This window comes from Dromaius novaehollandiae, chromosome Z, assembly GCF_036370855.1.
Source record: "Dromaius novaehollandiae isolate bDroNov1 chromosome Z, bDroNov1.hap1, whole genome shotgun sequence".
NCBI lineage: Eukaryota > Metazoa > Chordata > Aves > Casuariiformes > Dromaiidae > Dromaius > Dromaius novaehollandiae.
The window spans coordinates 1,307,327-1,335,312 of record NC_088132.1 but is presented as its reverse complement, the minus strand read 5'-3'; the positions used below and the strand labels follow the sequence as shown (position 1 = coordinate 1,335,312).

Genomic DNA, 27,986 nt, shown 5'->3' with positions numbered 1-27,986 from the left:
AGCTATCCCTACAGTCATCCAGACTATGTTATCAAACTTTACCGAAATTCCTAGTTTGGCACCCTGCCGATCAGAAATGCCTTGTCCCTGTGGCTTTCAAGGCACCCAGCTCACAGCCCCACATCTTGACAGTTCAGCAACCATCCAAGCAGTCCCAAATGGCAGGACGCAGCTAGGGCCACTTAAATGAGTTGGAGTGGATGAGGCTGAAAGTTAGGAGGAGTCCACTCCTTGGACTTTGGCATAGTTAGGTCAAGTCATTTACAGAGAAGCCCGAGCATGGCCAAAGCACAGGGACCTGTGTATTTAAACATCAAAATCAATGGGGTTGGGAGTCCAACCCTAGAAAACTTTGATTGGCAAAACTCACTTCCCAGCATCACCTCACAGGTTTTGCATGATTTGTTCCAAAAATTACAACTCCAGCTGTGGTACAATCCAATATGATTTGTCACTGTCACTCATGTAGTAGTTCACAGCATTTGATCCTCCAGCACTTGTGACACTTTCCCCTCCCTTCAGATACGCATCTAGCACAATGTTGAAATAGTTGTAATAACATAAAGCATCTCTTCTCCAAATGCAGGAATAGTAGTTCCTACACCTTTCTTCTCTCCCCAGCTAAACCTTCAAAGTATCTTCATCTCACTGTGATTTCTGAGGCTCAGGTGTGTCTGAGAGAGCACAAGCACCAAAGCAGCTCTTCCCGGGCAGCATGAGATCTAAACTATTTCACCTATGAACCACCTGGAGGCACCACTGTCCCTGCAAGAAGAAGGATGTGCTCTAGGGCTCTACTGTGCACAGGTTTTGGTATGCAGTTCATAGCAAAGGCCTTTGCCTTTGCTATGGGGAGGGGAGGGAGACTACCACACACTGCTGGTGAACATCACTGCAGTACTACTAGGCACAGTCGCGCTGCAATTGATGTGACTGTCCTGACACTGCATGGCAGTTTGGGCAGCAAGTCACACCTCAGCAGTCTTCAGTATAAAACCTTGTGCTCTACACACAGGTAACAGCAAGGGACAAAGAGTGCAGAAATTCCCCTGGAAACCTGAGACCCTGCTTTCAGCACATGGGCTGCCTGCATAGCTATGTCCCATCACTAGAGGAAAGGGACAGAAGTGTTCTCCACCCACTCCATTGTCTATGGACTACATGGGACCACCATGGAAAGCAAGTCCACTGAAACTCAAACCATCTGACTGCTACTCATGTTGGAGGGGCACCAGCTCCACTTTCAGCTCTCCCTCCCTTTGTTTTGACTTTCTTCTAGTTGGCATTTTGATGTTTCTTCTCCTGCATGGTTCCTTCACCACCAACTGCAGGTGTGCTTGGGCAGAGGTAAATCTTATGCTTATAGCTCATAGTTTACAGCTATTCTCATTCCATCCCCACTTTTAAGCAGCTTCTCTCTGCTGCTCTTCCCAATCCTCTTCTAATCCCTCAAGTGATTTTCAGACACGGATCCAGCCATATTCAGCCCAGAATTTTCCCAAATTTTCTATTTTTCCTTCTGCTCTCATTCATTCCCCTTCCATCTTCTTGTTACGCACCTGTGCAGCACATAACACTTCTCCAGGTTCAGTTCCTCTTCCCTATTGCCATCTTCATTCACACATAGACTCCCCAGGTCTCATCTCACCTGCAGGCTCCAGTTTCTCTCCACTCATTCCAAGGGAGCCCAAAATTTGCTCTCCGTTCCACTTCTGCCGCAGGTCACTGCTTGACTATAAGGCATCATTTCTCTTCCTGTTGTAGTAGCAAAAAGGTGAGGCTAAAGGCAGGACACGCAGACTCCTCCTTGGAGTCACCAGGTGTGAGCTGCAGAAAGCAGCATTAATAAACACAGCCCTGGGATTTCTAGAGCTCAAGGAGCAGTAAAGGCATGTTGATGCATCACATGCATAGGCAGGCACAGCCCTGTCAGAAGCAGTGCAAAAATGTTGTCTCTCATGCCTGGCAAGCTGTGAACCAGCTTCTGTGCTCCTCATCAACAAGTCAGAATTTTAGAAGTAAAAAAGAAAATGATTTGCAGAAGGGCAAACACACATAATTAGGGTGGGAATTAAGCCATTTTGTCAGGTTAATAGTGGTGACAGCCAGCACAGGCTGCTGTATGGAGCGGTCTTTATGGCCTGGCATACTGTATTGTCATGCACCATGTGGCAATGCCTCTGTGATACTTTTTCAGTACAGACATGGAAAGGAGCAGTCAAAGGGATGACTTGTACAAAACGGGACCTTCTGCTTTACAATAGGCCCAGGCACAGCTCAGCAGTTCCCAGTTAGGCACTGCCTGCAGCAGATCTCCCAATTCCACCTTGCTCTCTCCTCTGCACTAGGATGCAGGGATGTTGCAGGGTTGAAGGTGATGCGAGATGTTTTTCTGAGACACGCAGGACTCCTCTTCCCCTGACAGCAGGCTGTGAAGTGGGAGGACAATCTCTTCTACACCAAATTCCCCATGTCCAAGTTCACTGATCACCAAAGGGCCATACACATTGAAAGCAAATGGCATTCTGCCTCAACAGCAGGCCCCAACACTGGCGAAGCAGCCCAGCAAGGAAGCACAGAGGCAAGATCTCCAGAAAACTCAGATCCCCGCCTGGATGTCACTTTTAACCTCTACAGTTCTCTGGAAGATCAGGAGGACACAGCAGCCAGGCACAGCTGCTGTGCATCCATGCATATCTCCAGGGACACTGCCGAAGCAGACGCATGTGGGCGAGAAGCGCACACACCCTGCCTTGGAGCGTGCCAGTCTCTGCTTGTGCAGGCTTCCTTTCCTCTCCCAGGTATACTAAGCAGTGGTGGAAGTCTTCCTGCTGGATGAGTCAGTATCCAGGCCCAGGGACCACCTGGCCAAGTGTGGAGCCTGTCCCAACCCTCTGCTCCTCTCCTCCTCTCCTGCTTGCTCACACTGACAAGTGTAGACAAATTGAACAAACATTTCTTAGCCCGCCCTGTCTGCATGACTGAGTGTCCTTCCTTAGAGGTGAGTTGCTCCCATGTTGTATTCCTAACAGTGACAGTCCCTCTTTCTCTCTCACGGTGAGGTGGTGTTGCTATCTGCCACTTTTCATGACACTGAAGGCCACTATACAGAAAACTGCATGGGTAAAATTGGGGAATATGAGCTGACTCTTGTACCAGGCATAGTCCTGGAAGCTCTGTCTAGCACATGAGGCTAAGGAGGTGACCTGTTTCCTCCAAGTAAGACAACTCAAAAATCACGTGTCCTCAGCAAACTGAATTTTGCAGGTATCCTAACATACAACACAGAGAACATAAAGTATTGCCTGCAACATCTGCACAGGAACTGAGGGCACATCTTTACTTGCAAAGCACTTTTCATACCACAGAATTGGTAAATCAGTCTTTCCATCTAGAACTTAAGAGCAACCATCTCTGCAAGCTCTGTTGATTTCAGGGCCTTTCAACGGCTCCCTTCATTTTGATGTAATTTTCATCAGGACCACTTAAGAAAAGCACTAACATCAGGACACATTTGGGGATAACTTCATATGTCAGCATAGTTGCAGTTCTAGTCATTTGCACTGGCCTTAGAAATGCCCTAGGATATTAATTAAGCATGCAGTTTTGAAGTGGTGAAGTTCTGGCCTAAGTTCTTACCATGGGAGAGTATTTGTCTTGCACTGCCGATGGAGTCAGGAAGCTGGCAAGAGACCAGACAGACAGACACTACAATCTGTCAGGGTTACAAAGTTATCAGCAACATGATCCAGAACACTTGCAGATGTGTGGAAAGGACCTTTTAAAATAACCATCCAGTTTCACTGCTAAGTTTTGAGTGAAGTCCAAGTCTGTCAAAACAGCCTGGAAAAACACTATACTGTACAGCTTCCTTCACCCATACTATCACTGTAGACTTCTCCGAGGATGGACAGGGATTTAAACTAACTGTGGTGTATTTTTCCTGTTCAACATATTCTTCTGTTATGCTAGTTTAAGTAGAAGCAAGTAATTACGTTTCATATTATGGTCTTACAGGACACACAGATTCACCACAAGAAATAGCACTTTTTTCTTTTTGGCATTTCAGTGTGTTACCTGCCTCTCACTGTCCCTTGCATCCAGTGCTGCATTCCAGCATTCCTTGCATCAAGGAAAACCTACTCTTCTTTTTCAGCATATAAATGTTTGCAGGTTGCAACGCGTGATCTTGGCTGCCAGACTGCCTTCATCTGCAACAAGGCAATCCTCAAGCACATGTATAATTCTGTATCAGCCTAATAATTATCAACAGTGCCCTCAGTGATTTGATGAGTAAAGATTTGGGCTTGCATCTTGCTCGATGGCACTTGGTAGAGGGAAACTCCATCTGTTTACTTTGTTTAATCAGTGAACTTGTTTTCAGTCTCTTCAACAGATGGGCTCTGATCTCCTATACTTGCTTTTCAGGGCTTTCAAAATAAAGTACCTGTAAGCAATTACAAGTTCACACCCCAGCAGGTTCGGTGCGAAACCACCCCTGCGCCACCCTGCACATGCAGCAGTCCCCGTCAGGGGATCTGCTTGCTTCTTCCTCTGGCCGGGCAGATTTGCCGGCCCAGCTCAGCAGTGAGGCACAGGGAACGCCCGCTCCTCCGCCCGAGCAGGGTCCCAGCAGCACGCTCCGGCCGTGGGGAGCGGGCAGCCCGACCCCCACGGCCGTAGCGCCCCCCCTGCCCCTCCCGCGGTTACGCAGCGCCTTCCCCCGGGCCCCAGGGCGCGCCGCTCTCCCCGGGCCTGCTCGCCTCCGCGGCACTTCCGGCCGCGCTCCTCTCCGTCCGCTTCCGGGACAAGGCACCGATCCTCCCCGCCGGCCGCGCACGCCGCGTGCCGGGGCCGCGGCGCAGCCCTGCGGGGCAGGCGGCTCCGTGCGGCGCGCCGCGCCGGCTGCGGCCCCGGGGCGCCGCGGAGGAGGGGGCGGATGCGGGCCGGGGCGCCGGGGCAGAGCCCCGAAGGCGGCCTGGCTGCCCCTTGGAAGAGCTGGAGCATGGTTTGCTCGCGGGAGCCCCGGGCGGCGGCGCCCGCCCCCGCCGGCGCGGCCCGGCCCCGCGGCAGCGCGGAGCCCCCGCACTCACCATGGCGTTGGAGCAGTTGAGCAGGCACACCACGGCCAGCAGGAACCAGCGCCGCCGGTAGGTCTTGAGCTGGGCCGGCCGGCCCGGGCTGCGCTCCCCCAGCAGGCTGGCCGCCTCGCCCCCCTCCATCCCGCTGCGCCTTGCCTCGGCTCGGCCCGGCCCGGCCCGGCCCGGCCCCACTGCGCCCTCCCCGGGGCGGCCCCGGGCGAGCCGCCGCCTCCGGCCCGCCCCAGTCCGGCCCCGGCACAGCCCGGCCCGGGAGCCGAGCGGGGCCGCCCCCGCCCCGTCCCGCGCGGCGGCAGCGAGCGGCCGGCGGCCCCGCGACAGCAGCTCCTCGCTCGCCCCGCGCGTCGTGACGAAAAGCGACAATAACAGTAACCCCTGTCGATCGCCCCACCCTAAGAGTCACCTTCAGCCCCGTGCTGGTGGCAGCAGCCGTGGTGGTTTGGGGCGCGGTGTTGCGGCCTGCAGAGCCCCGTGGGAACTGTCGGGTCAGACGGGGTTCGCTTGCTGAGCAGAAACAGGACTAGGGGGATGTAGGACCCACAGGGTTCTGTCAGCCATGCGTGGTACCGTTTGATCATGCGGTTATGCTGCAGACAGCAGTATGTATCTTCGCCCCACAATGCAGAGGCACCCATGCTGGCAGTAATCACCTCCTCCTCCACAGCTCACCAAGGAGAAAAGGCTGTACGTTTTCCAAGAGTGCAAAGGAAAATCCCTCCACTCCTAAACAGGACCTGTGGCTTCAGGTTGGTTTGACATTGATTTGGTTTGACATTCAGACTGCCTGGATGTCTGCCCCTCACCATCCTCAGTCACCCTCCCACATGAGCACTGCTCAGCCCTAGGAGAGCCAGGACTGAGGGCAAGGGATCACGGATGGCTCTGCTCCCCATGTCGCCCCTTGCTCACTCCCTCTGGTCCATGCCCCTGCACCTTTCCTCACCACAGTCTACCAAGCGCAGAGCATTGTGGTCATTATGCAGGGCCCTGGGTAGAGGGAATAGATTGGGAGGGTTATCCTGCATGGAGTTGTTCTCTCGTGAATGATTCTAGCAGAAATTTTCCATGCCTCAATATAGTTCTTACGTGTGTGTGTGTGAAAGAGAGGAAGAAAAGGAAACAGTTTCAACCCAAAAATGGAGCTTGTTGCTGCTCGGAAGCAGGTTGGAGGGAAATGTGGGTTTGTTCATGCTAGTATTCAAGCTTTTCTGGTTGTTAGGTTGTATCTTTCAGCCTTCATCAGTTGGAACTGCGGCTTGAAATTTGGTAATGGGGAGTGGGATTGTCAAGCCGGTATAAATGGTTGGTCTGTTGCCATCCCTACAATTCTTGATCAGGTTCGCCTGGCTTATGAGCTGCGGGCTAAACAAAACAGCCGTGTGTATGCTGTATGTTGGTGCACAGCAGCTTCTGGGTCATGAGCACAAGTAACTGCCCCTGATGTCTCAGCACCGAGACTGGCATATGGGGGAAAACTGCATCAAGTCCAAGGCACGTCCAGGTTTAAGGGACAGCAGAGGAACTCAGAGCTCAGCAGAAAAAATGTAATTCCATCCTCTCCCCATTCTTACCCTATGGGCAGACAGGCTTTGTGTGAAAGTGGATTTCTCTAAGACTTCATCCACCTGATCTAGCCGTGGCTCTGTTCCTTCTTCAGCTCAGATGTCTGTGTTATCATTACAGAAGTCTGAACACTGCTGACAGAAACCAGGATCCCATGTGGAATACTTTTACTGTTCCTGCTCTCCACCATCTGTTTTGTTAGAAAAATACGTGAAAAGCCTGCAAGCTTGAAATGCACATATTTATAGGACAGGCCAGAATCAAGGCTGCACTGTTCAGCCCCTTTCTGCATCATCTTTAATGTCAAGATCGCATCATGCACTGTTTTCCACCTTAATCATTGCATGGAAATAGGGAGAATAGGTCTAGCAGTGAGCTGGAGCTGGGAAGTGAAAGACATGCTGTCTGTGAGGCCTCTGTCACCTTAGGTGATGTCTGGGTGCAGACCTCAGAAAGTTTGTGGCAAATGAGGCTGCAAAAGGAAAAATATGACTGCTGCAGGAGAGAACTGATCTGCTGTTTCAGTCAGAATAACTGGATGGATCTGTGCAAGTCACTTAAATTTAGGAGGAAACGTGTGTTTTTTTTCCCCTCATCCTTCTCCTAGATACATTGTCCTTGGTCTTCCCTCTCTCCTAGGCAGGGGCTGTGGGGGAGCTGAGAGCACTTGGCAGCTCTACACCACTGTCTTTGTCTGCTCTGCATCATCTGTCCCGTGAGGAGGATGCTGCTGGGTGTTACTGGCAGCACAGCAAGGACAGTAGGATCAGCGTTGAAGAACTGCCCCATCTGCCCTGCCCCTTCTCAGCCCTTCTTGGTGCTCAACATCCCCTGCTTGGTACATCCCCATCAGTCTCCTGTTCCCCAGTGTCACCCCTCTTCCCCACACCCCAGCACATCCTGTACCCTTTGTAATCTTGGCCTTTGTTTTCAGGAACTGGCAGCTTAAAACAGTTGTCACAGGTGCTTCTCAGTTAAGTAGTTTCTTGTTTTGCAGGTACTCACACTGAGGCATTTGCAGTCTTTGATATGTGAACATATCTGATGTGCACTGAACCAGACAAAAACTTTTGTTTTCTGTCAGAGGGAAACATGGAGACAGTAGGTATGTGAAAGCAGGTTCTCAAAAATGGGGTATGTTTGGTGTGAAAGCCTCTGTACCTTGGTTGTAAAATGGATGTGAGGTGACTGATAGGTGTTGGGAGGGGATGCTGCACCCAAAGCAGCTTTCCAGCAGTGCACACCTACGGTAGGAACTGCAGAATAATTCAGGTTGGTAGGGTACTCCGGAGGTCTGTAGTCCAACCTCCTGCTTGAAGCAGGATCAGCTATGAGGTTGAGCCAAGCTGCTCAGTGCTGTCTAGTCTGGAAACTTCCAAGGATGGAGATTGCACAGCTTCTCTGAGCAACCAGCTCTATTGCTGGGCTTCTCTCATGGGGAAAAGTTTCTCTTTATGTCTGGCCTAAACCACTCTTGTTTCATCTTGTTCCTCTTGCTTCCCACTATGCACCAGTGTGAGGAGTGTGGCTCCATCTTGATGACCTTGTAGGTTTTGAAAGGTCCTCTTATGTCCTCCAGAGCCTCTTTCCAGGCTGAACAAGCTCTGTTCCCTCAGCCTCTCCTCTTGAGCAAGTGCTCTGGCTCCTGACAATCTTGGTGGCCCCCTGCCAATTTTTCAATGTCTTTCTGGACTGAGGGGGGTCCAAAGCTGGATGGAGTACTCTAGATGTAGTCTAATGAGGAGAGGGGGCCAATTCCTTCCCTCAGCTACTGTCTGTGCTCCTGTTCATACAGTCCAGGATGCTGCTAGCCTTCTCTGCCACCAGAGCTCTCTGCTGCCTTATGGCTACCAAGCATGTCTTGCTGTCTACCAAGACCCCACCATGGCGCTTAGAGCAGAGCTGGTCCTCAGCCCATACCATTGCAAGAGGTTCTTCCTTCCCAGGTGCAGGCCTTTGCATTTGTCTTTGCTGAATTTCATGAGGTTCCTGTTGGCCCATTCCCCCATCTTGTCAAGGTCCCTCTGAATGGTAGCCCTGCCCTCAGGTATATCAGCTGTTCCCCTCACTTTGATGTCACTTGCAAACTTGATGAGCAAGTACTCCCTCATCTCCTCCAGGTCATCGATAAAGATGCTAAACAGGACAGGTCCTGAGGTAGATCCCATGGTACTGTTCTTGTTAGCGGCCTGCAAGTAGAGTATGACCCATTAACCATGACCCTCTGAGCCCATCCAGCCAATATTTTAACCTGTCCAGTTGTCCACCCATTAAAAATATGTTGTCCTAACTTGGATACAAGAGTACTGTTGGAGAGTGTTGAAAGCCTTGATAAACTCGTGGTAAATAATGTCCACTGCTCTCCCCCCGTTCACACGTTTCATCATTTTATTAAAGAAGGCAAACAGGTTTGTCAGGCATGATTTACCATGGTGAATCCATGCTGACTATTCCCAGTTGCCGCCTTCTCCTTCGTATGCCCAGAAATGTGATCCAGGAGGACCCACTCCATGATTTTCCAAGGTATTGATGTCAAGCTGGCCGGCCTGCAGTTCCTTTTGGCACTTTTAAATAGGTGTGCAACACTTGCCTCCAGTTGTTGGGGATCTCCTCCACTCTGCATGGTTTTTCAAAGATGATAGTAAGTGGACTTCCTATGGCATCGCCCAGCTCTCTCAGCATCCTTGGACATAGCCAGTCTGCGATTTCTGACTCAGTCTTCATCCACTGATGGTCATCTTTCTCCTCCTTGAACAGAGGCACTGAGGCCTGGGAGACCTTGTTGGTGAAGACTAAGACAAAGAAGTTAATGAGTCCCTTCAGCCTTATCTACGTCCACTGTTGCTAAATCACCTATTCCATTCAGTAACAGTCCCACATTTTCCTAATTCAGTCATTTACTACTAACGTAGCAGAAGAAGCTTTTGTTATGCTCAACGTGGTCCAGCTGAGCTTTGGCTTTCCTAACACCATGCCTGCATGCCCAGACAATGTTTCTAAATTCCTCCTTTGTAGCCTGTCCCCACTTTCACCTCCCATATGCTGCTCTTTTGCATTGGGGTTCTGCAGTGAGTTCCCAGCTTAGGTATATCTCCTGATATGTCTACTTTTTTTCTGAGTGCTGAGGTGGCCTGTTCTTGCGCTTGGTTGAGGCTGTAGAGGCCTCTTTACTGCTGGAGACAGTCATGGAGTGAAAGGCTGCTGGTTCCCATGCTGTGCACTAAAAAACACAGGGAATAAGCTGTTCTGAGCTACAGAACCCACATATTCTATGGGTTCACCTTGCAGTTAGTTGGACTAGTATCGAGTAAATTGCAGCCTCTCATCACAGTTGTAATATCCCCTGCTGCATGGATTATCTGCTTTCTGCTGATACTGCAGCTTTTGCCTGCCTGGATGCTAGTAAGTTCTTGCTTTCTCTTCAACCATAGGTTTTCATGAAAATTATAGGACATTTGCTGCCTTTGAGGAGGCTGCGCTTCTGTCGAATTTTGTTAAAACTTGCTAATAGATATAAAGGTAAGAGGGAAGGCAGAGGGAATAGGAAGACCTACTAGCATTGTGCATTCCTCACTTTCTGAGGAAAGTAGATTAAAATGATACCTGAATATGTAATTAGTGACCTTTTCATGCACACTCATTAGGAACAGAGTGTGTGTGTAGGGGGGAAAATTAGGATTACTCATATGGTTTTTATTCTGGCATTTCTGTTTTAATGTTTAAATTAGCAAGCCTTGATTTTTTTGTTTGTTTGTTTTAATTCCACAATATAAATTGTCTGGTAGTGGTAGCTGTGATGCTCCAACAATATATAAGAGGCATCATTTGTGTGGAGTGTTCCTATCTTAGACTGAAAAACTGTCTTGGATGAAATGGAGAAAGATTCAAGCACGCACATGTCAGGGTAGGTAAGGCCAAGGTTAGTTTTCTATTGGCTTAGCTGGATTGGAGAATTGCTAGAGCTAGTGTTAGGCAGGGAAAGGGAGAGATCAGGCCCTCTACTTTTTGGAGCAGCAAGTACTTAGATCACTCAGCATGAAGCTGACTGGAGCTGAATCCCAGGGGAACGCCTGGTCTTACTGCTGCCCCTTACCTGCAGTGCTTTGCAACTTGTCACTGCTGGTGGAGGGACAGCAGAATATTTTCAGCTACCCACATGATGGGCTCTTTACCTTGGCTGCAGCCTTTAGGTCCTGTTGCAAAGTGACTAATTGCTGGTAAGAACCGGATCTTTTATGAGATTGCCACCTCTGCTGTGCCTGGTTTCTCCGCTCTGCTCACTTCAGACTTGCTGCCTGTGCTCTCCTTAGCAGCTCCCTGACATGGTGCTCTTGTCTCTTCAGCCCTGTTGGTGTGGGGGTGAGCACTGCTGGGTCAGACCTGAGCTCTCAGCTCTTTTCTTCCTTCCACCAAGCAGCAGCTTGGGACTCCTCTTCTCCCCTTGGGACAGCACAGGTTAGCTCTTCTCTGCTCCTGGCATGGGGTATGTGGACCACAGAAAGGGTAGGGACAAGAGTTAAACTTACTCTGGCGTATCAGGCCAAAGTGAAGTAGCAAAGCTCTGTTCTTTGAAAGGATGGACTGACCACTTTGCCAAGTGGTGCACTACCTAGGCACAGCTGGATCCCAAGAGAGGAACTACATTCCTGAATTTATCCTTTTTCCTGGGAGTGAACCTCTGCTGCAGGTTCCTCTACCTGGTTTGGATACCTGGCACAGCTTGCAGTCCAGCACCCAGCAGAAGGAGCTGTTAGTAAAATGATGAGTTTTAAGAGTATTATAACATTTGTTCAAAGTTGCTTCCCCCTCCTCGTCCCCGCTTCCCCCCATGCTAGAGCAATCCACACAAACAGGTTTTAGCTGTCAAAAAGGCATGAAAGACTGATACAGCCCAGACAGCAATGAGCACTGCTGGAGCACCTTTTTCCCTTAAATCACATTTTTGCTTTGCTTTAATACTGTATTGTGGACCTCTGTCATTAGCTGTTCCCATTCTAATGACAGAGCTTTTCTAGCTTTCTCCGTTCTGTTTTTTCCCCCCTCCCCTATTTTAAACTTTTAAACTTTTTAAACTTATTAGCCATCAGGACTCTACTTACGACATTTTTATAGTCCTGGCTCATTTTTTACTTGATATTCTGGAGCACAGCCGTAGAGAAGAGCAACAAGTCACCTTGTTTGATCCCTAATGTAATGGTGGTGTCCCATTCCAAAGTCATCAGAGGTGTCCTTATCACACAGACAGCTCCTGCTATATCATAGTCTTGGTGCTAATGAGACAAGCAAAGACAACCTTTCCTCAAAAAAATCCTCAGATTTATCCAATATTCTCTGTGCACAGAAACGTGTTACGCTGGAGCTAATGGAAGTGTAATTGGTGTATCGATGATACGCATATCATAAGCAGGATTGGATGCTCTGATAGTCTCAGAAAACAACTGCTATAACCTCAGGTGATTTATACCAAAGATGAAGCTGAAAACAGATGCACAATGCTGGAAGTGAGCTGACCACTCACACAAGGGACTTTAAGTTGTGCAAGGGCCATGTGATTACAATTATATGCTATGATATACATATCACAGCATATCATTGTTCATATTTCCAGAAAGAAGTGATTTCTGTGGACAGTGTCTCCCAGTTCTGCTTCTCTCTTTCCCTTTCCCCCTCCTCTTCCTTTTCCCTTGTTTCTGCAAGACAAAACTAACAATGTGCAGATGATTTATCTGTGGCTCTCTTGCCATATTTGGTTGTCCTAGCTCAGTTTCTGGTGTTTGGAAGACTCTTTTTTCTTTTCTTTTTTTTTTTTTTTTTAACAAGAATTTAAATTCCTCCTCTGTGCAATTTACTATCTGAATGATGTGTACTGTGTTTCAGCTGAGTGCAGTTTATAGCTGGACGTTTAATTTAACAAATGGAATTCCCTTCCTAAACATCATTTAAAACACCAAAGAGAATGTTGCTATGTGTGATTGCTAATGATAAGAAACAAGTGCTCAAACTCTTTCTTCTCTTTCAGTAGCCAGATTCTCTGGTGTATCCTTGATGCTTCATGTCACTTTACAGAAATAGAGACAGCCAGCTGAGACTGCTAATACAGGATTTTAAATAGGTCAGTGCAAAGGATTTGAAGCATATCTCCACCTCTTCTGTTTTGCCTCTATTTCAGTCCATGACTGAGATCCCCCTGCATGGCACTTCTTAATCCTTGGGTACAAAGAACAATTAAAGATTTTTTGTCATATAGTGGCTGCAGGATGGCTGCAGGAAGTGGCACGTGAAAACTTCAGAGAAGTCCACAAATAATTGCCCTATTTCAGAGTGGCCTTTGTCTTTCTTCTGTTTCCAGTGGGTAAGAGCCGTAGACCAGAAATGGCCAGTAAACCAGAGGAACCGCTTGGGCCCGAAGCCAGGCCCCTGCACTGAAGGAGGCAGGGAACCATTGCAGAAGCAGGAGGAATGGAGAAGAGACCCTCTCTGTCACGGATAGCCTCAGTGCCATTGAAAATAAGAGCTAGCAGGCACTAGAGAAAGAAGCAGAGTATTTTTAATGTGCTAGAAGCCTCTGCCAAGGGAAAATCTGTGATCTATGAGAAAAACTCAGTGACCATTTACTGATACTCTGTACCAAAGTGCACCTCTAGGACCAGAGTTGTGCAGAGAAGTGGCAAATGGGGCATCTGGGACATAGATATACTACTTAAGGTAATATATTTCAGAATGAAATTGAATTCAGTTTATATTATTTCCCTATAGAATTGTAAAATATTCTTTATGGAGAAAATACAGACAGTTTTGGGAGAAAAAGTTGCACTTCATTTTACAAAGCTAAAGGCTTGTGTTGCATCAAAATTTCGTATTATGTGTTTAATATTTCCTTAATTTAAGGTTATTCAAGGGTTCTTTCAAGGTTTTAATTATTCAATTCAATCATTCAGGGTTGTCCTTTTCAAGGAGTCAAGGTCTTCCTTTTCTTTTTCTTTTTTTTTCCCCTTCAGTCGCATGGTTTTTTTCAGTCTGACTGCAATGCACAAGGAGCTATAGTTGTAAATACCTGGGAACTGGGTATTTTATTTTACCATGATTCTGAACAGGTGAAGTTATGGTTTTCTATCATGTAAGATTTTACTGTAGAATGCTCCCTGACTTCTTTTTTTCTTGCTAAAGAAACTGTCTCTTCAGTGTTTTGATTTTCTTGCATGAGAGGATGTCCTGAGCCTTTTTAGAATAGTTTGCTATGGAAAAAGCATTAATGCATTCATGTTATCTGTATTTACCTGTATTTTCTCAGTCCCTCCTCTGATAACTGCAGTATCTGCTGGGCAGCTTCAGTCACATTGAATGGAAAGCTAGAAATCCCAATGACTTTGATATCTTATAAATGTTCTGAAACTGGACTTCTAGGATGAGATAGACTACCCATACTGTACATAGGAGAAGGCACAGGGAGCTCAGCTACCACCTGTTCTGGCCGGCTCGCCGAAAGCTCAGAGCCGATGACAAGCTGGGCAGTCAGCACAGCGGCTCCCCTGCCAAGCTGGCCAAGGCACATTCTGCCTCAAGAGCCCCCTCCACTCTAGCCAGAAGAGGTTGGGGTCATGGAAGGTATTCCGGGCATTGCAGTGAGACCAAGGAAAGAGATTAACGTGGTAGGATGAATACTGGGCACAAATACTTGGAAAATAAAGCTTCTGTAGAGGGAACAGTTTCTTAGGATTTTTATCCTTAGATCACACAATCAGAAAGTAAAATCCAGCTGGTTAAAAACCATGCATATTTTTTTGTACTTTTTTAAAGCTTAATGCTTCTTGGCTATAGTTCAGGATCACAGATTGGCTAAGAAAAAATTCATGGGGTATATAGTCTAGTTCTTATTTTGACTCTGTTAGACCAAGATTATATTTCATGCACTACCTTTTGTATTCAATGCTGAACTTTGCACTGTTTTCCTCCCTTAGACGAACGCCCAGTTCTCATTTCTGTGCGTAATTAACAGACCTAAAGGCAGAATTGTTTAAGAGAACTCCAGTTGTTACCATATGAAACTCCCTTTACTTCCCTGCAGAATCACTGCAGTTTCTGCTGAAGGTTCTCTTGATCCTGTGGCAGTAAACTCACACCAGAAATTACCACCTATTAGCATCTGTATAAATGATGACACTTTTTTACATCCTGTGGCTTCAGAATAGAAAGCCAGAAAAATTGTTTGACTTTAAGAACCAGATAGCTTGCAAAAGTTCTAAGTGATAAATGAGAATCTTTTTTTTTTTTTTTTTTCCAGCAGAAATCTAACTTTCTCAGACTTAACTGTCATTCTTGCCTTTACACTTGCTCGGAAGATATTTTGTAGTTTTGTGTAGGGATAGCATAAGGAGTTGCTCATAAGAAGAGTATGGGATAAACTTTCTAGCACAGAGGCCTGTAAAGATAGTCCATGTAGACTTCATTGCTTGTAAAACAAGTAAAAATTGTGATAGCAAAACCTATTCAGTCAGCTATTCAGGTTGACGTTGCAATATGTTACGCTGATTCAATACTACTGCAAAGAAAGAACTACATAACTGCATTCCTCTGCATTGGAATAAATATCTCAGATATCTTTAAGAAGGCATAAAGCTATCTCTTTGCAACTTACTTGTACAGCCTTTCTTCCATCTTTTCATTTTCTTAGAGGGAGGTATCTTGCATAAGATTTGCTGATATCATTCTTAAAATCAGGGACATTATATGTTCAGACTTAGCTGATTTTCCTTTTGGCCTCTGACTATTTTATAGCAGAGTTGGCAGCTTGAAAAGCAGACTTATTGTGCTAATTTTGTAGTATAAAGTCCAGTTAACTTTCCTACCCTTATTTAGGTTCAACATCCAGATTCACTTAGTCCAAAGACTTTGTAGAAAACCTGTAGAAAACTGAAGCTCTCAGAGAGCTTTTCAAGCATATATTTAGATCCTATATTACTTGTTCATGTTCTTTAATCTGGGCCTAATTTGGCAGATGAAGACTCTTTCAAGTGAGAAGATATTAACTAACTAATTAGGTGAATACAAGACTACATAGAATAGTATCACTGAAGAACAAGTGTGCTAGGTAATGTTTAATGTTTAAACTAGAGTAACTGTGTGGAAGTTAATAGTGAACAAACATTGAGTGGAGATACATGTTATGATGAATCCCACTGAAGTGGGAAGGTAAATAAAACAGAGCATCGTGAACATCGTGAATCCTTGCTGAGAACATGCATGTGGCACAAACAGCAGGGCTGAGGAAAGGTGTTTCTAAAACTAGAGTTTCTCATTCTCTGTGATGGGGGCCATGCTTTGAGTTTCTTCTGGACAACTTTCTCCTGATGTGGATTATGTTGGATCTCAGTGACAAATGTAGTAATGGCTTGCCTGGGAAACACTGTTGAACAACTGGGGAAGAAAAGCCAGTCACACGCTAGCAGCAAGTTCACCTGGAACCTGCAGCTCTGCAGCACATCAGAAACACCTCAAGCTGTTGTTATCTCAGTAATGACACAGAGCAATAAGTACCACACACACTGGAGGGCAACCCATAGGTTGAAACTAGTTTGCATGAAAATGTGAGAGGTTTTTAATAGTGCTGATGTAAAAAGAAATACTTTTTATTTTAGCATGTTTGTCATGTGACGCTGATTTTCTTGGCCATGAAGATGGATGGAAAAAATATTTAGTGGAATCTGCCCCATCATCAAAATGAAAATATCTGACACAGGTGCCTTGGTATTAATTAAGCCCTGCAGAGACCACCAGCGATTCTGATGGGAATTTGCGTGGTTCTCTGTTGGAGGATTTTCCAACTATCCATGCAAGCACTGGGAACTCTGGTCTCCAAGGGCAGCGTGCCATGGGGGTACTGCTTCAGAAATGGGAAGAAAAGCTTCCCAGATCTGTCGCTCCATCCCCTCCTCAAATCATGCTGAAAGATGTGGCTTTTATTTGAATCCAGGAGTAAAAGAACATTTCCAAATCGTGAGTCCTTTTGTACAACAAAGTACTTGTCTTCACCCAGTCCTTTTAAAAAAGGCTTCTGAGAAGATAATTTGCAGGCCTAGCAGCCAAATGAGCAAGAAACAAAGTGGGAAAATGGTTATTATGAAACTGTTCTGTCATGAGCACACTGGGAAAAGAGCAACTCTCAGACAAAAGTGCATCTGGTATGACAACGTGGTTCATAAAATCCTTTCCCAGACAATGCAACAACAGAAAAACATGAACAGGCTTTGGGGCTAGTGATCACTATATTTGCCTGACCAAAACAATCACTAATTGAGAAAAGCTAATTCTTTCCTCCTCTGCCTTCCCCACTGTTACCCAGAGAGTAAATCACTCTGTTTCAGAGGATTGAAATGTGGACTTCGTTATTGCTTCCTGGTCTCCAAGCTTGTAGCATTCCCTCATTTGCTTTCCAAGTTCTTTCCAGAAGACTGGAAATCTGCTGCTGCATTTTTTTGGAGAGGTCTTTTCTAGTGAATATTTGGCATTCACATACAGTCACTCAGTGCTGTGAGAGCCAAGTCTTACTGCAGACAGTACTGCACTGCAATAAGGATATGGAAACCCCATTCGCCGTTCACATCACTGTCTCTGTATTGTCCAGTATTTTTCTCTTGGGGGACTTTTTAACCAGACTCATGCATAGCACAAACTTGACAATATATTGTTGTCCTACTCATTTCTAAAACACTGTGTTCAGGAATTTCAGCTCTCGTTTCTATTTCATCCGAATCAGCAGCTGAATTATGTTTGTTCAATTTATGTCCAGCAAGAATGACCTGTTAGACCAGTGTTTTTTAAGCATGCTTTTGAATAGCGTTTGCAGAGAAGGCAGAATGACATTAAATTTTTTTTGTTGTAATAACATTCAAGAACGTAATAAATTACATCAACTGCATTCAGGTCATTGCAGTATATAATCTGTAAAATTGCTTTTTAAAATAACTTCAGAGCAGGAATGTATTTGTTCATGTTAACAATGTCCTTAAGAGGTATTGAAAATGAACTGAGATTCATGTCAGCTCCTTCTAAGCCAAGAAATGTTCGCACTCTAATATGCAGCATGTTACTCCTGCTGGTGGTTTTGCTGCTGCCATTTCTGTAGTGTCTCTTTGGTTCACCTTTCCTCTCTCACCTCCCTGCTGTCTTAACTGACCACAGCTATTTCATCCAAGCCATCTGGGGCATCATCCATACAAAGGGCTTCTTTCAACATGCAGTGACAGCAATGAGCTCCTCAAGAACAGATTCTTCAGCACTAAGCACAGTGTCGCTTCTTTCATACCCGTGTAAAACTACCCTCATCTCCAGCACAAGCCTCCACAAAAGCAGCCTGTGTCACCTGAAAGACACTTCTATCCCATCTCACGTGGGACCCTGTGGTTTCTGGGCGTCTCAGCTGCTTTTGGCAGATCTCCGTGATCCCTCAGATTAGGCTAGGAAATACATGGCATCTGAGCTTGAATGGAACAGTTCTGTTCTGCAGCTGTGCATCTGATACTGAGTTAATTGCCTCCCCATTTTCATTTCCTCTTCAGCTTTCTTTGTGCAAGCATCTACCAGATGTTTCAGCCTGGCAAGAGGAGCTCTGTCTTCTCCCCCTCAGCATGCAATTGTTATGGGGAGGGGTCTCACTTGGGCTCTGCTGCAGGGCAGGGTTAGGAGCAGAGGCTTCCTGACCTGGGAGTTAACTGGAGTGCTGTCATGCCCTGTGAGCATTTTTCCAGTGACTGCTCACAGTAGCTCTGTATAGACAGGGTGGCAAGGTCAGCTGTGGGTGCTTATAGTAGCCAGGGTCTGCAAATTTGCTGTGATTAAAGGCAGTTAGTGGCTCCCTGGCCAGTGCTAAACATCTGCAGCCAGTAATTATAGATGGTTTCTCACTTCCACACCATTGAGGAACTGACATCATAGGTTTGAAAACAATAAACCCTTGTCATTCAAAGGAGTGGTCTTGTTTTCTCCTCCTCTAATACTTTTTGTGAGTACCTCCTATTTAAAATGAAATAACACTAAAAAAAAACCAACAAAAGAGGGTATTTCAGCCTGGATTGGTTTCCCAGCCTGATGATGCATGGGGCCAACACAGGCTTGTCCAGCACAAAGGAAATAGTGTTGGGAATGGGTTATTCTTTTTGGTGGCAGTTCCCCATGACTGCAAAAGTATGGTCCAAGTTACCCCTCAGGATTGTGCTTCTGTTCAAGTTAGCCTTTCTTGCTGCTTAGCAGTCCTTCCCCACGTATAGCCTTTCAGCCATTTTTCAACTACTGCAGGGGGCACAAGCTGCTCTTTGAGAAACATTGGTCAACATATGCAAAAAGGTTGCAACATCACAGTCAGGCAGAACTGCATGTGTATGAAGAACTGTACAGATGTGCTTGCACAAGGAACAGCTTCATACCTGCCAGGAAACAGTATTAGAAATGCCTTTCAGCTAAATCCTTTCCTCTACCATCCTAAGCCCTTACAGTGACAAGAAGACAAAACTGGGCCAGGAACAGAGTGATATGTAAACATTGATACTGTCTTAGTTTTTTTCCCAATTATTTCTTACTTTGTTTTGTCGATTTTTTAATGGCCTGGGCAAAAATTTCACTCATGAAAGTTTTGCTTAGGAGATTTGTCTGATTAGGACTGAGGTTGACCCATGGAGTTTACTCTGGTGAAATGGTTGATTTTAGTTTTTCAAATCTAAGTCTTACTTGAACCACTTAAAATGCAATTGTAGTTGGTCCTCTTTGAAGTCAAACTCTAAATCAAACAGCTTATTTTGGGAATCTGAAATAATTTTTAGGCATTTTTATGTCTAAAATTTAAGCTGTATTCTTCAAAAGGAAGTTTCAAAGATAGTTTTAAATAAATTTGTTAGTCTTGCAAATAATTTGTTTGAATGGAAATAGATAGCTTTTAGTCCATTGTATGCAGGCAAGTCTCTGTGTACTTTCAGAAAGGTTCTTAAAAAATTTGACCTAAAAAACCCTTTTAGCAAAGTTTAAGGATTAGTGTAGTGTGTATAGGCATCCAAAGGTGTTAGGCCATGTTTTCTCAGTATGCAAGCAAACGTTCTGTCTTGGGGAGACAAACAGTGGAACTGCGTAAATTTTATTATGTGAGCCTCTGGATCATTGTTTCACTCAGCAACATTTGCTAGTAATGAAGCCAAAAGAATATCAAAGACCAAAACCAAACCAAAGAATAAGTGCAATTATTTAGGGGGGACTTGTGGCACAAAATAGATGACACAGGCTTAAACCTCCACTAAGATACATTGACCACAGAATTGTATTACTCACATGTTCTTAATGGTCACTTTGTATAATCTTAAAAGGCCAAGTAAAAACAATCTGAACTTCAGGTAAGTGATAATGCAAAACAGCATATCTACTCCAGCATCCCTTGCAGACAGTTACAAACTGTCTTCCTTTGCAGGGTTGGTGCAGTATTCAGGAACTATTCTATACGTTTTCCTCTGAGACATTCACACTTTACTGTCTCCTCCTGGCAAAATCCGTATCACATGCACACCAACTTGTGACCCAAGAATTGCCCTGCTAGATGCAGCCTTACTGTGGTTGGGAAGAACCAAAGCCACTGTTTTGGATAGCCCCCAATAGCTTCAGCTGCCTAAACCTGTTTCTGTACCATGTCAGCCTTGTCCAGTAGGAGTGGTGGAGGGAAGAGAGCTTTTCTTCTCATCGACACCACTGAGCGTGACTGCATCTGTGGTCCTGTGTCCACTTTGGACTATCGAGAGCAGGACAGACATTGACTCCATGGAGTGAATCTGGCAGACACCACAGAGAAGAGGAGGGTGAAGTACAGCATGTCTCAAAGAGGAGGAGGGAAAGTCCTTTGTTCAGCCTGGAGTCAGGAAGACAAAGCAGAGCTCTTCTGGATGTCTTCAACTACCTTGGGGTAAGGACACAGAGAAGATGGAGGCAGAGTCTTCTCAGCAGTGTGCCTTGGGCGGACAAGCCCAAGGCAGTGGACACAAGTGGCAATATGGGCACTCCTCAGAGAGTGGAGGAGCTCTTTCTTCCCCAGTAGGATGTTTGAGCCCTGGAAGAGTGACCCAGCAAAGCCATGGGATCTCCAACCTTGCAGAATTTTCTGGATTGACCAAACAATGCCAGGAGCAACCTGATTCATTTGGCCCTGCTCCACAGATGTTGGTGGGGGAAGTGTTGGACTAGAGACCTCTAGAGGTGCCTCTGAAAACAATTACTCTACAATTCTGTCCCCCAGATTCCTGCACACTGCTTCAACTCTCTTCATTTTCTTGAACTATCCTCTGCAGTATGTCAGCTTTCTAGACTGGAAGGGGTAGTACTCAGCATGCCAGCAGAATCCTCACCTCAGAGGAGAAATATAGGCAAGAGAAGATTATTCATTGCCAATCTTGTACCCAAAGCTGTGATATTGGTGACAGTCACTCTGGCCTCAAGTATAGGCCAGGATATATTTCTACTGCTCATTTTGGTCCTCCAGAGGAAATCAGCATAGTGATGACGTGTACTGTGTCTCTCTTTACAAATACCTTTTCTAAGAAATGCTACTCTGTGTTTTATATGTAGATTTGAATCTTCAGGATTGCTTTTCATTTCCTTGGTGTGAGTGTGTGCCCCATGGTTTGCCTTGGCTTCCTTAGTAGCAAGACCTCAATGTTTATGCCAAAAAGAGGGGAGCTGTGATGTTTTCCTACTGAGAAGCTGAAAATGCAGCCTTTGTATTCCTCTGGTACCCAGCTCCCCAAGTGCACCCATTGTTTCTGCTTGTTTTCTGCCTGTTGCACTGGAAATACTGAAAAAACAGTGTTGTAGTTCTAGAGTCGTACCTGGAAATTCAACCCCTCATGTCTCACCTCCAAAGTTCGATGTGGCTGGGACAGTCTTTCTGTCTGTATTTTTGTTTTGTTTTCTATATGAATTAGTCTTCTTGCTCCTTTTAAAGCATGCTCAGCCTCCCTAATATTTGATTGCCTCCAGAGCCAGGACTCTGCCATTACCATCGCTTATCATGATGATCTAAATATGGTGCACGTTGGTCACCATAAGAATAACCTGCCACTGTGAGTCTTTCATGTATACAAAAACATTTCTCAATTTTCTTTTTAAATCTATACTGCAGTAAGTTAACCCAAAAATGTCTTGGCATGATCATACTGTATTAATCACTGTCAGCCTTTCTTATTATTGCTTTATAGGAACCTGGCATCTTGGTTTATCCTGTCTTTGCAGTTTTCTCCTTGATACTAAAGCTAACTTCTGAGGAGGGAAGAGAGGAAGGTGGGAGAGCACCTGCCTACCCTCAGACTCTGCCCACGTAGAGCTGCAAAAGCCTGTGGAAGTCTCATGCTTGTGAAGCAATTCTGCAGCCTGCAGATCCTCCCCCATGTGCCTGGAAATGTGGCACAGATGGAGCTGAGTTGTCAGTGGGAATTAGATGCTGGAGAAGAGTGGCTAAGCACAGGAATCCTGTCAGTGTCTAAGCCCAGTTGCTGGAGACTCATGGGTGAGTGGGAGGAAGAGAACAACAGGAGGAGCTGTAATGTCCCAGGCCTGGGCCAGATCCTGTCCCAGACAGGTCAGCTCAGCCTCAGAAGCTGTCTCGTAGTAACAGATGATACTTAAGGAAACCCACAGTGAAAATGGATTTCTTAGCACCTCTGGGAAGGCCATAACTGCGTCTGAAGGGGAAGAATCGTAATGAGGGAGAGACAATCAGGAAAAGAAATCAAAACACGTATGTTTTCTGCCTATGCAGGGTGTGAGTCGCAGCCCAGGGACCTGACCGGAACAGAACAGGTCAAACGGAAGTAACGTGTCTTTCACTGCAAAGCTGTTCATAGCTCCTGCTCAGGGCACAGTAAGTCCTGCAGCGTGTACCACCCCAAAGGCTACACCTGCTACCCCATTAGGATACATCTGAGTTCTTAGCAAAAGAATTTCTTCTCCTCAGAAGCAAGATTCATGTGGTGTGTTGTGCTCAGGGAGTTTTCAGCATTTTCATTGTCTGTTTTGTGTTAGAGGGCTAATGGGAAGGAATTACTTGTGAGGCCACATACTGAAGTATAGTCTCTTAGCCCTTGCACAGTTTGTTTATTGCTATGTGTTGTTTGTTTTGTTTTACTATATTTGAGCATTATATGAATTCAGATAATATGGTATTTCAGGTAGTATTTTTGGCCAAACAGGCTATTTTAACATGTTGGCTGGCTACACAACCTGCAAATGTTGTAATGGCACTGAACTCTGGAAAGAGAAAAGCATCTGGATGGGAACTGTATACTATAGAATACAGCAAATCTTCAAATTACCCAAAGCCAGGCTGAATCTTTAAATACATGTGGATGAACTAGCTGTTAGAGGTTCATCTTGCGTGATTGCTTCTGTTCTAACCTGCAGTATTCAATGGAACTGGACTCCCCAGTGAGACCTTTTCCCACCCTCTCCCACACCCCGCTAAAATTAAAGGTCCTTGTTTAGGAGTCTCTTGGGAAATCTGTCTCTAAAAGACTGGGCTAGGACTGCTAGTGAGCTGTAGTCCTGTGTTTGGATGGTCCTGACACTCTTCCTCAGCCCATGCAGCAGCCCACTGAGCAGATGGGTCACCTCTCTAGACTGGAAGTAGAAAGTAAAGGTTTGACCCTCTCTTTCCATGTAATGGAAATTTCATTTAAATATCTTAAGTATAGATTTAAGTGCAATGCTTTGGATTCACAAACATATTTAGGTTGACAGTAGTACCTGAACCTGATTCCACAGAGCGATAACAAAAGGAGTCATATAATTAGTCTTAGATTGAGCCCCATTAAGTGTCCACCTTCTAGAAAGTCCTTTACTCTCAGCCTGTTTTCCCCCTCAGTAATCAGTGCTTGGCTCTTTCAGAGGACAAACTCTTTGAAAAGCTTCAAATCGTATCAACAAGCTAGTGTTTGAGTTACACAGAAGGCAGAAAAATGTAAGGCAAAAATCCAGGGTTTCAAAGCAGGCTAATGCAATGATCGATCCTTCAAAACTGCTTTCAGTTTTCTTCAAATGACATAAGCATTCTTCTTAGTTCTCAGAAACTTATCACTCTTTCATTCAAGACCCGCCCCCCAAAAAAACTTCAGAGAAGTGAAAATGGGGTTTAGGAATGGAGGTAGGCTGCTACTATGATTTTCACTAAAAAAAAAAAAGTACCAAAGTATTTCAAAAGGGTCTAAAGGTCTCAATTTAAGAAAGCAAAACCAGATGCCTGGCTTTTAGAGAGTAAGCAGACAATAATCCCTGAACTGCATCTCTTCAAAACACCCCAAATCATTAGTCAGTTGTGAATAACATCATCTTCAGAGTTCGCAGAGAAGGGATAAATATGTTCCTGCCCATGGCTGAGGATCTCAGTAGACTAAGACTCATTAATCAGCACAGCCTCTTCCTCAAGGAAAATGACAGCACTTCTAAATGTTATCTGTAGTTTTCATAACAGGTGGGTGATGTGACTGACTCATTAACCCGGGGGGAGAATTGTTAATCAGTGGATGACTGCTATGTGTGCCACAAAGCTATGATTCAGATTTGCTCATTTTGGGAATGCCTGACTGAAATAAGTTGCACAGCTGACATTAAGCTGAAGTCTTCTCATTTTGATCTTTGTTTCCTAAAAAAACATGGCTTATGTAATCAATCTCTGTCCTTTATTTCCCACCCATTGCACCCTTTTGCCAATCTCCAACAAATTCAGTAATAAAGTAATGACTTCAGTCTTTAGTTTTCACAATGTTTGTGATTGCAGGTGGCTGGGTAAAGGAGACTTCTCATTACTACATCCTTGAAGGAAAGGACTTGCAGTCCTTATTATACCTGGGCAGAGGATGAGGCATGGGAGCCAGGGCTTCCCTTCCTCTGTTGCGGTTAGTACTGCCCAGTGAGTATATGACAACGGGAGGCAGGTTCCCATCCTGCCCAGTTCATGGCCAGTACAGGAAAGATTTTAGAGAGGCAATTACAGATTTCTAGAGGAATTAGTGGCATGCTTTCCACACAGACACTTGTTTTTTTTTCTCTTTGGTGTTTGCTGTAAATAGTTCTCCTATATTCCAGTCTCCAGTTACAGAACAGGGAAGGTACTGTAGGAGTGAAGGGGATTAAGAGGCTCCAATAGAAATATTTTTCCGATAGAAATTACACTTAACAAATTGTCTTAATTATAATCTTGAAAGTATTGCAGGGCTCCATACAGAGCAGGGCAAAGACTATGTGCATGCCCAAGCTTGGCAATTCCTTAGCTAAAGGTGTTCAAGAGAAATCTGGAAAAGCTCAACTGAGAAATCCCTGGGCTTTATACTGGCTGGTTTTCAAAAGAAAGCCCACAACTCTGAAATGTCTCTTCAAAACTGCATGTATATTTTCAGCTTCAGCTACATCTTCAGATAGTTCTTGCTAGGAATGTAAATGAGAACGCAGTGCACTGTTCCCTATTTGCAAAGGTAATCTGAACCCAACAGGCCCAGTGGCTTTAGGTCATGGCACTGAACCTTTGGCACATAACCTTCTGGGCTCAGTCACAGACTGTAAGTCAAACAGAGAAAAGGGACCACACATTTCATTTTTTCTATTCATGCTTTCAAGCTGAGTGCATGAAAGGGGTATGTTTGGAGTACAGATGCCTGAAAATAAATGATAAATGGGGAATTAGCTTTGCATAAGAACTACATTTTTTGTAAAACTTAAAAAAACCCCAAACTCAGAGGCTCTGTCTCCTCCATTTTCTCTCTTCCCTTTTTTCCCCTCCTACAGGCTTTCAGAACAGTTTGTATTAACTCTTTCCCTTCTTCTGTGCATTATTTTTCTCTCCTTCAGTTTTCATTTGTTCTCATTTTCTTCCAGTGTCTTCATCTTTTCATTTCCTTGTTTCATTTGTCTCATGAGTCTCAGGGTGTACATCTCCCATCCTCTCTTCACACATTTTGCATAGTGCCTTCCTTTGTTCCTGACTGTTCCTCTTCACTCCTTTCAGCCACAGGCCCACCAATCTGTCACTCCTCCACATCGCTGCTCCATGTGCATTGCTTATCCATTGCTCCTGCCCCCTTTTCTCCCTCAATCTTTTCTGTATTTTCATACTTCCTTCCTTCTATCTCTTCCCCCATCAATGGCTGAGGCTTCCTGTGTCCTTATCACATCTCTCCAGCTCTCTTCCCTTCTTTCTAGCTAGCAAGTGCTCCTTACCTCCTAGGGAAGATTCCCACATCCAAACTATAGAATTTCTCACTCTTCAGTGGACATTTTCCTTTCCCCAGTTCCTTAAACCTGTCAGCTCTCTGCAATCTTGACTTTTTCTTCACCACAGCTCTGCTTACCACTTTCCTCAGAAATATTGTCTCCTTTGCCCCAGCACTTTCTGGTACTTTACTGCTTGACTGCTGACTTGCCTGGTGGGCTGGGGGCACCCTGTTGCTCCCATTCTGACATTGCACTGTCACTCTAACCTCTTGGGTACCTCTGTACTCAGCCTCTGTCAGTCTTAGTTCTCTGCCTTGGCACCTCCAGAAACCAGCTGCCTTTTTTTACTGGTTCTGAAATGTGTTTTGAACTTCATATTGGTTTCTGTTTTCCCTTCTTTAGCCCAATAAACTCCTCGTACCCATATCCACTCTCTGCTTACCTTGCATTTCCTATGGGCCCATGCTTCACCTCCTTCCACCCCTGCTCTTGCTTGCTTCCTCCTGCTCCCCCAGATGCTGCCTGCCTTGCTGTCCCTTGAGACACTAATAGCCAAGCACAGAGGAAGAAGCATTACAAGAGCTGCTCCTGGCTGCCTCTGACACTACAGGAGGTGACGTCTATGAGGAATCCTGCTTGATGCTGGCTGCTCTGTCTGGGGAAAGCAATTATGGGCAAGCTGCCACCTCTCTGTGATGACAGTCTCATGCTGGTCATGACTGGGCTGGATTGCTTTAAGGAAATGGGTGCTTTGAGAATGGGTGCTGGATTGCTTTAGGGAAATGGCTTGCTTTAAGGAAATGGATACCCACCTGCTGCCTTTTCCATACTCTACATATATTCAGCGGCTCTTCAGCATTAGTGAGGCAGGGGACCTAGCTTTAGCTCAGCCCCTTGGTCAGTACATTCTTGCCAGAAATAGGAAAGTAATTCTCATAGGCAAAGAGAAACTTCGTTTGCTCATCCCTGAAAAAGAGCTTATTGCTTTGACATGCTGTATAGTGATTATTACAAACATGTTAGTGCAGCTAGTCCTTTGAGGCCACTGAAGGGCTCAAATAAAGTGATGCACTAAGATTGATCTGTGGTGCAATGACATGTTCCGTAAACTGGCTTGACCTGCTGGGAAGAGGGAGGAGTCCTAACAGAATCTTTCTAGGCAAAATGATGTTGACACAGAATCAAGGCATGGCCTGGAACACCAGAAGAGGTAACAAGAAGACTTTGAGTCTCTGTTTTGAAGGGAGGAGGGAAGGCTGGTACAGTGGAGAGCTGGGGAATAGTATCTTATTTTGGAGAAGAAGCGACCTGGAGAGATCATTGAGCTTACAGGTGATAGAAAGTTCCTGCCACAATCTTTGTATTTCATTCAGCAGTTGCCAAGCCCTTCATAAGCAATCAACTGCAAACCTTTTCCACATCTGTTGGCTCTATGACTATCTTTCACCATATTAACCAGGTTGAGTGTCTGTTCTTTGGCAGTAGTTTCCACATGAGCTTCCTTTTCAGATCTGTTTGAGACATCAGCTGATCAACTGAGTCTGCCAATTGCTCAGAAGCCATTTTAGAACATAAGGTGTCTAGTCCCTCCCAGTGCTGTGCTTGGCTTAGCAGCTGGTTCTGCTGGACTTCAACCTGCTCCTGTAGGTCTCAGCTATGGTTGTGCCCCTGTGGTCTTTCTGATTTGTGCTATTGGCCCTTATTTTCCCAGAGAAGCTCCTCACAGCTGTCAGTGGCAACATTGATACATGTCTGCATAGTTAGTGTTAAATTAACTTTCACTGAAGCAGGAAGTCTTGTGGTTGTGGCAGCTTGTCCAGGCTGCTTAGGATATTCACTGGATGCTCCTGGCTAAATTTCTTCAGTAGCTTGAAGGCTTGAGGAGACAGGCATCAACAGACACACCTCTTGCTGATCAGCCCTGGGTCTCCATACCACTTGGGGAAGCATTTTCTGTTCTCCTACACTGTCTGAAATCTCCGTCAGAGCTGACAAATTGTATCACTTTGTCTCTCTTGTCCTAAGAGTAATAACCTAACTTGTTCTGAGGGAAGCATACCTACAGCCTCTAGATAATCTTTTTCTCTCCAAACCCTCTTC

The 27,986-nt window shown here is 45.4% G+C and overlaps 2 protein-coding genes across 7 annotated transcripts in view; one reads left to right on the top strand and one right to left on the bottom strand.

Moving 5' to 3' along the window:
* Positions 1 to 5,304, bottom strand: part of SLC49A3 (solute carrier family 49 member 3) — a 31,563-nt gene extending 26,259 nt beyond the window's left edge. For all 3 annotated transcript variants that reach the window (XR_003259050.2, XR_010386348.1, XM_026099350.2), the window contains exon 1: positions 5,094 to 5,304. Coding sequence is in view for 1 of the 3 variants with exons in the window: in XM_026099350.2 (XP_025955135.2) it covers positions 5,094 to 5,222 (129 nt within the window). In the remaining 2 variants the exon portion in view is untranslated. The remainder of the gene's footprint in view (positions 1 to 5,093) is intronic.
* The window catches only part of LOC112982743 (polycomb group RING finger protein 3), an 89,802-nt gene continuing 66,828 nt past the window's right edge, over positions 5,013 to 27,986 (top strand). For 2 of the 4 annotated variants that reach the window (XM_064502930.1, XM_064502926.1), the window contains exons 1-2: positions 5,013 to 5,150; positions 5,764 to 5,845. The gene's annotated coding sequence lies outside the window, so the exon portion shown is untranslated. The remainder of the gene's footprint in view (positions 5,151 to 5,763; positions 5,846 to 27,986) is intronic. The other 2 variants (XM_064502931.1, XM_064502928.1) reach the window with 1 other exon arrangement.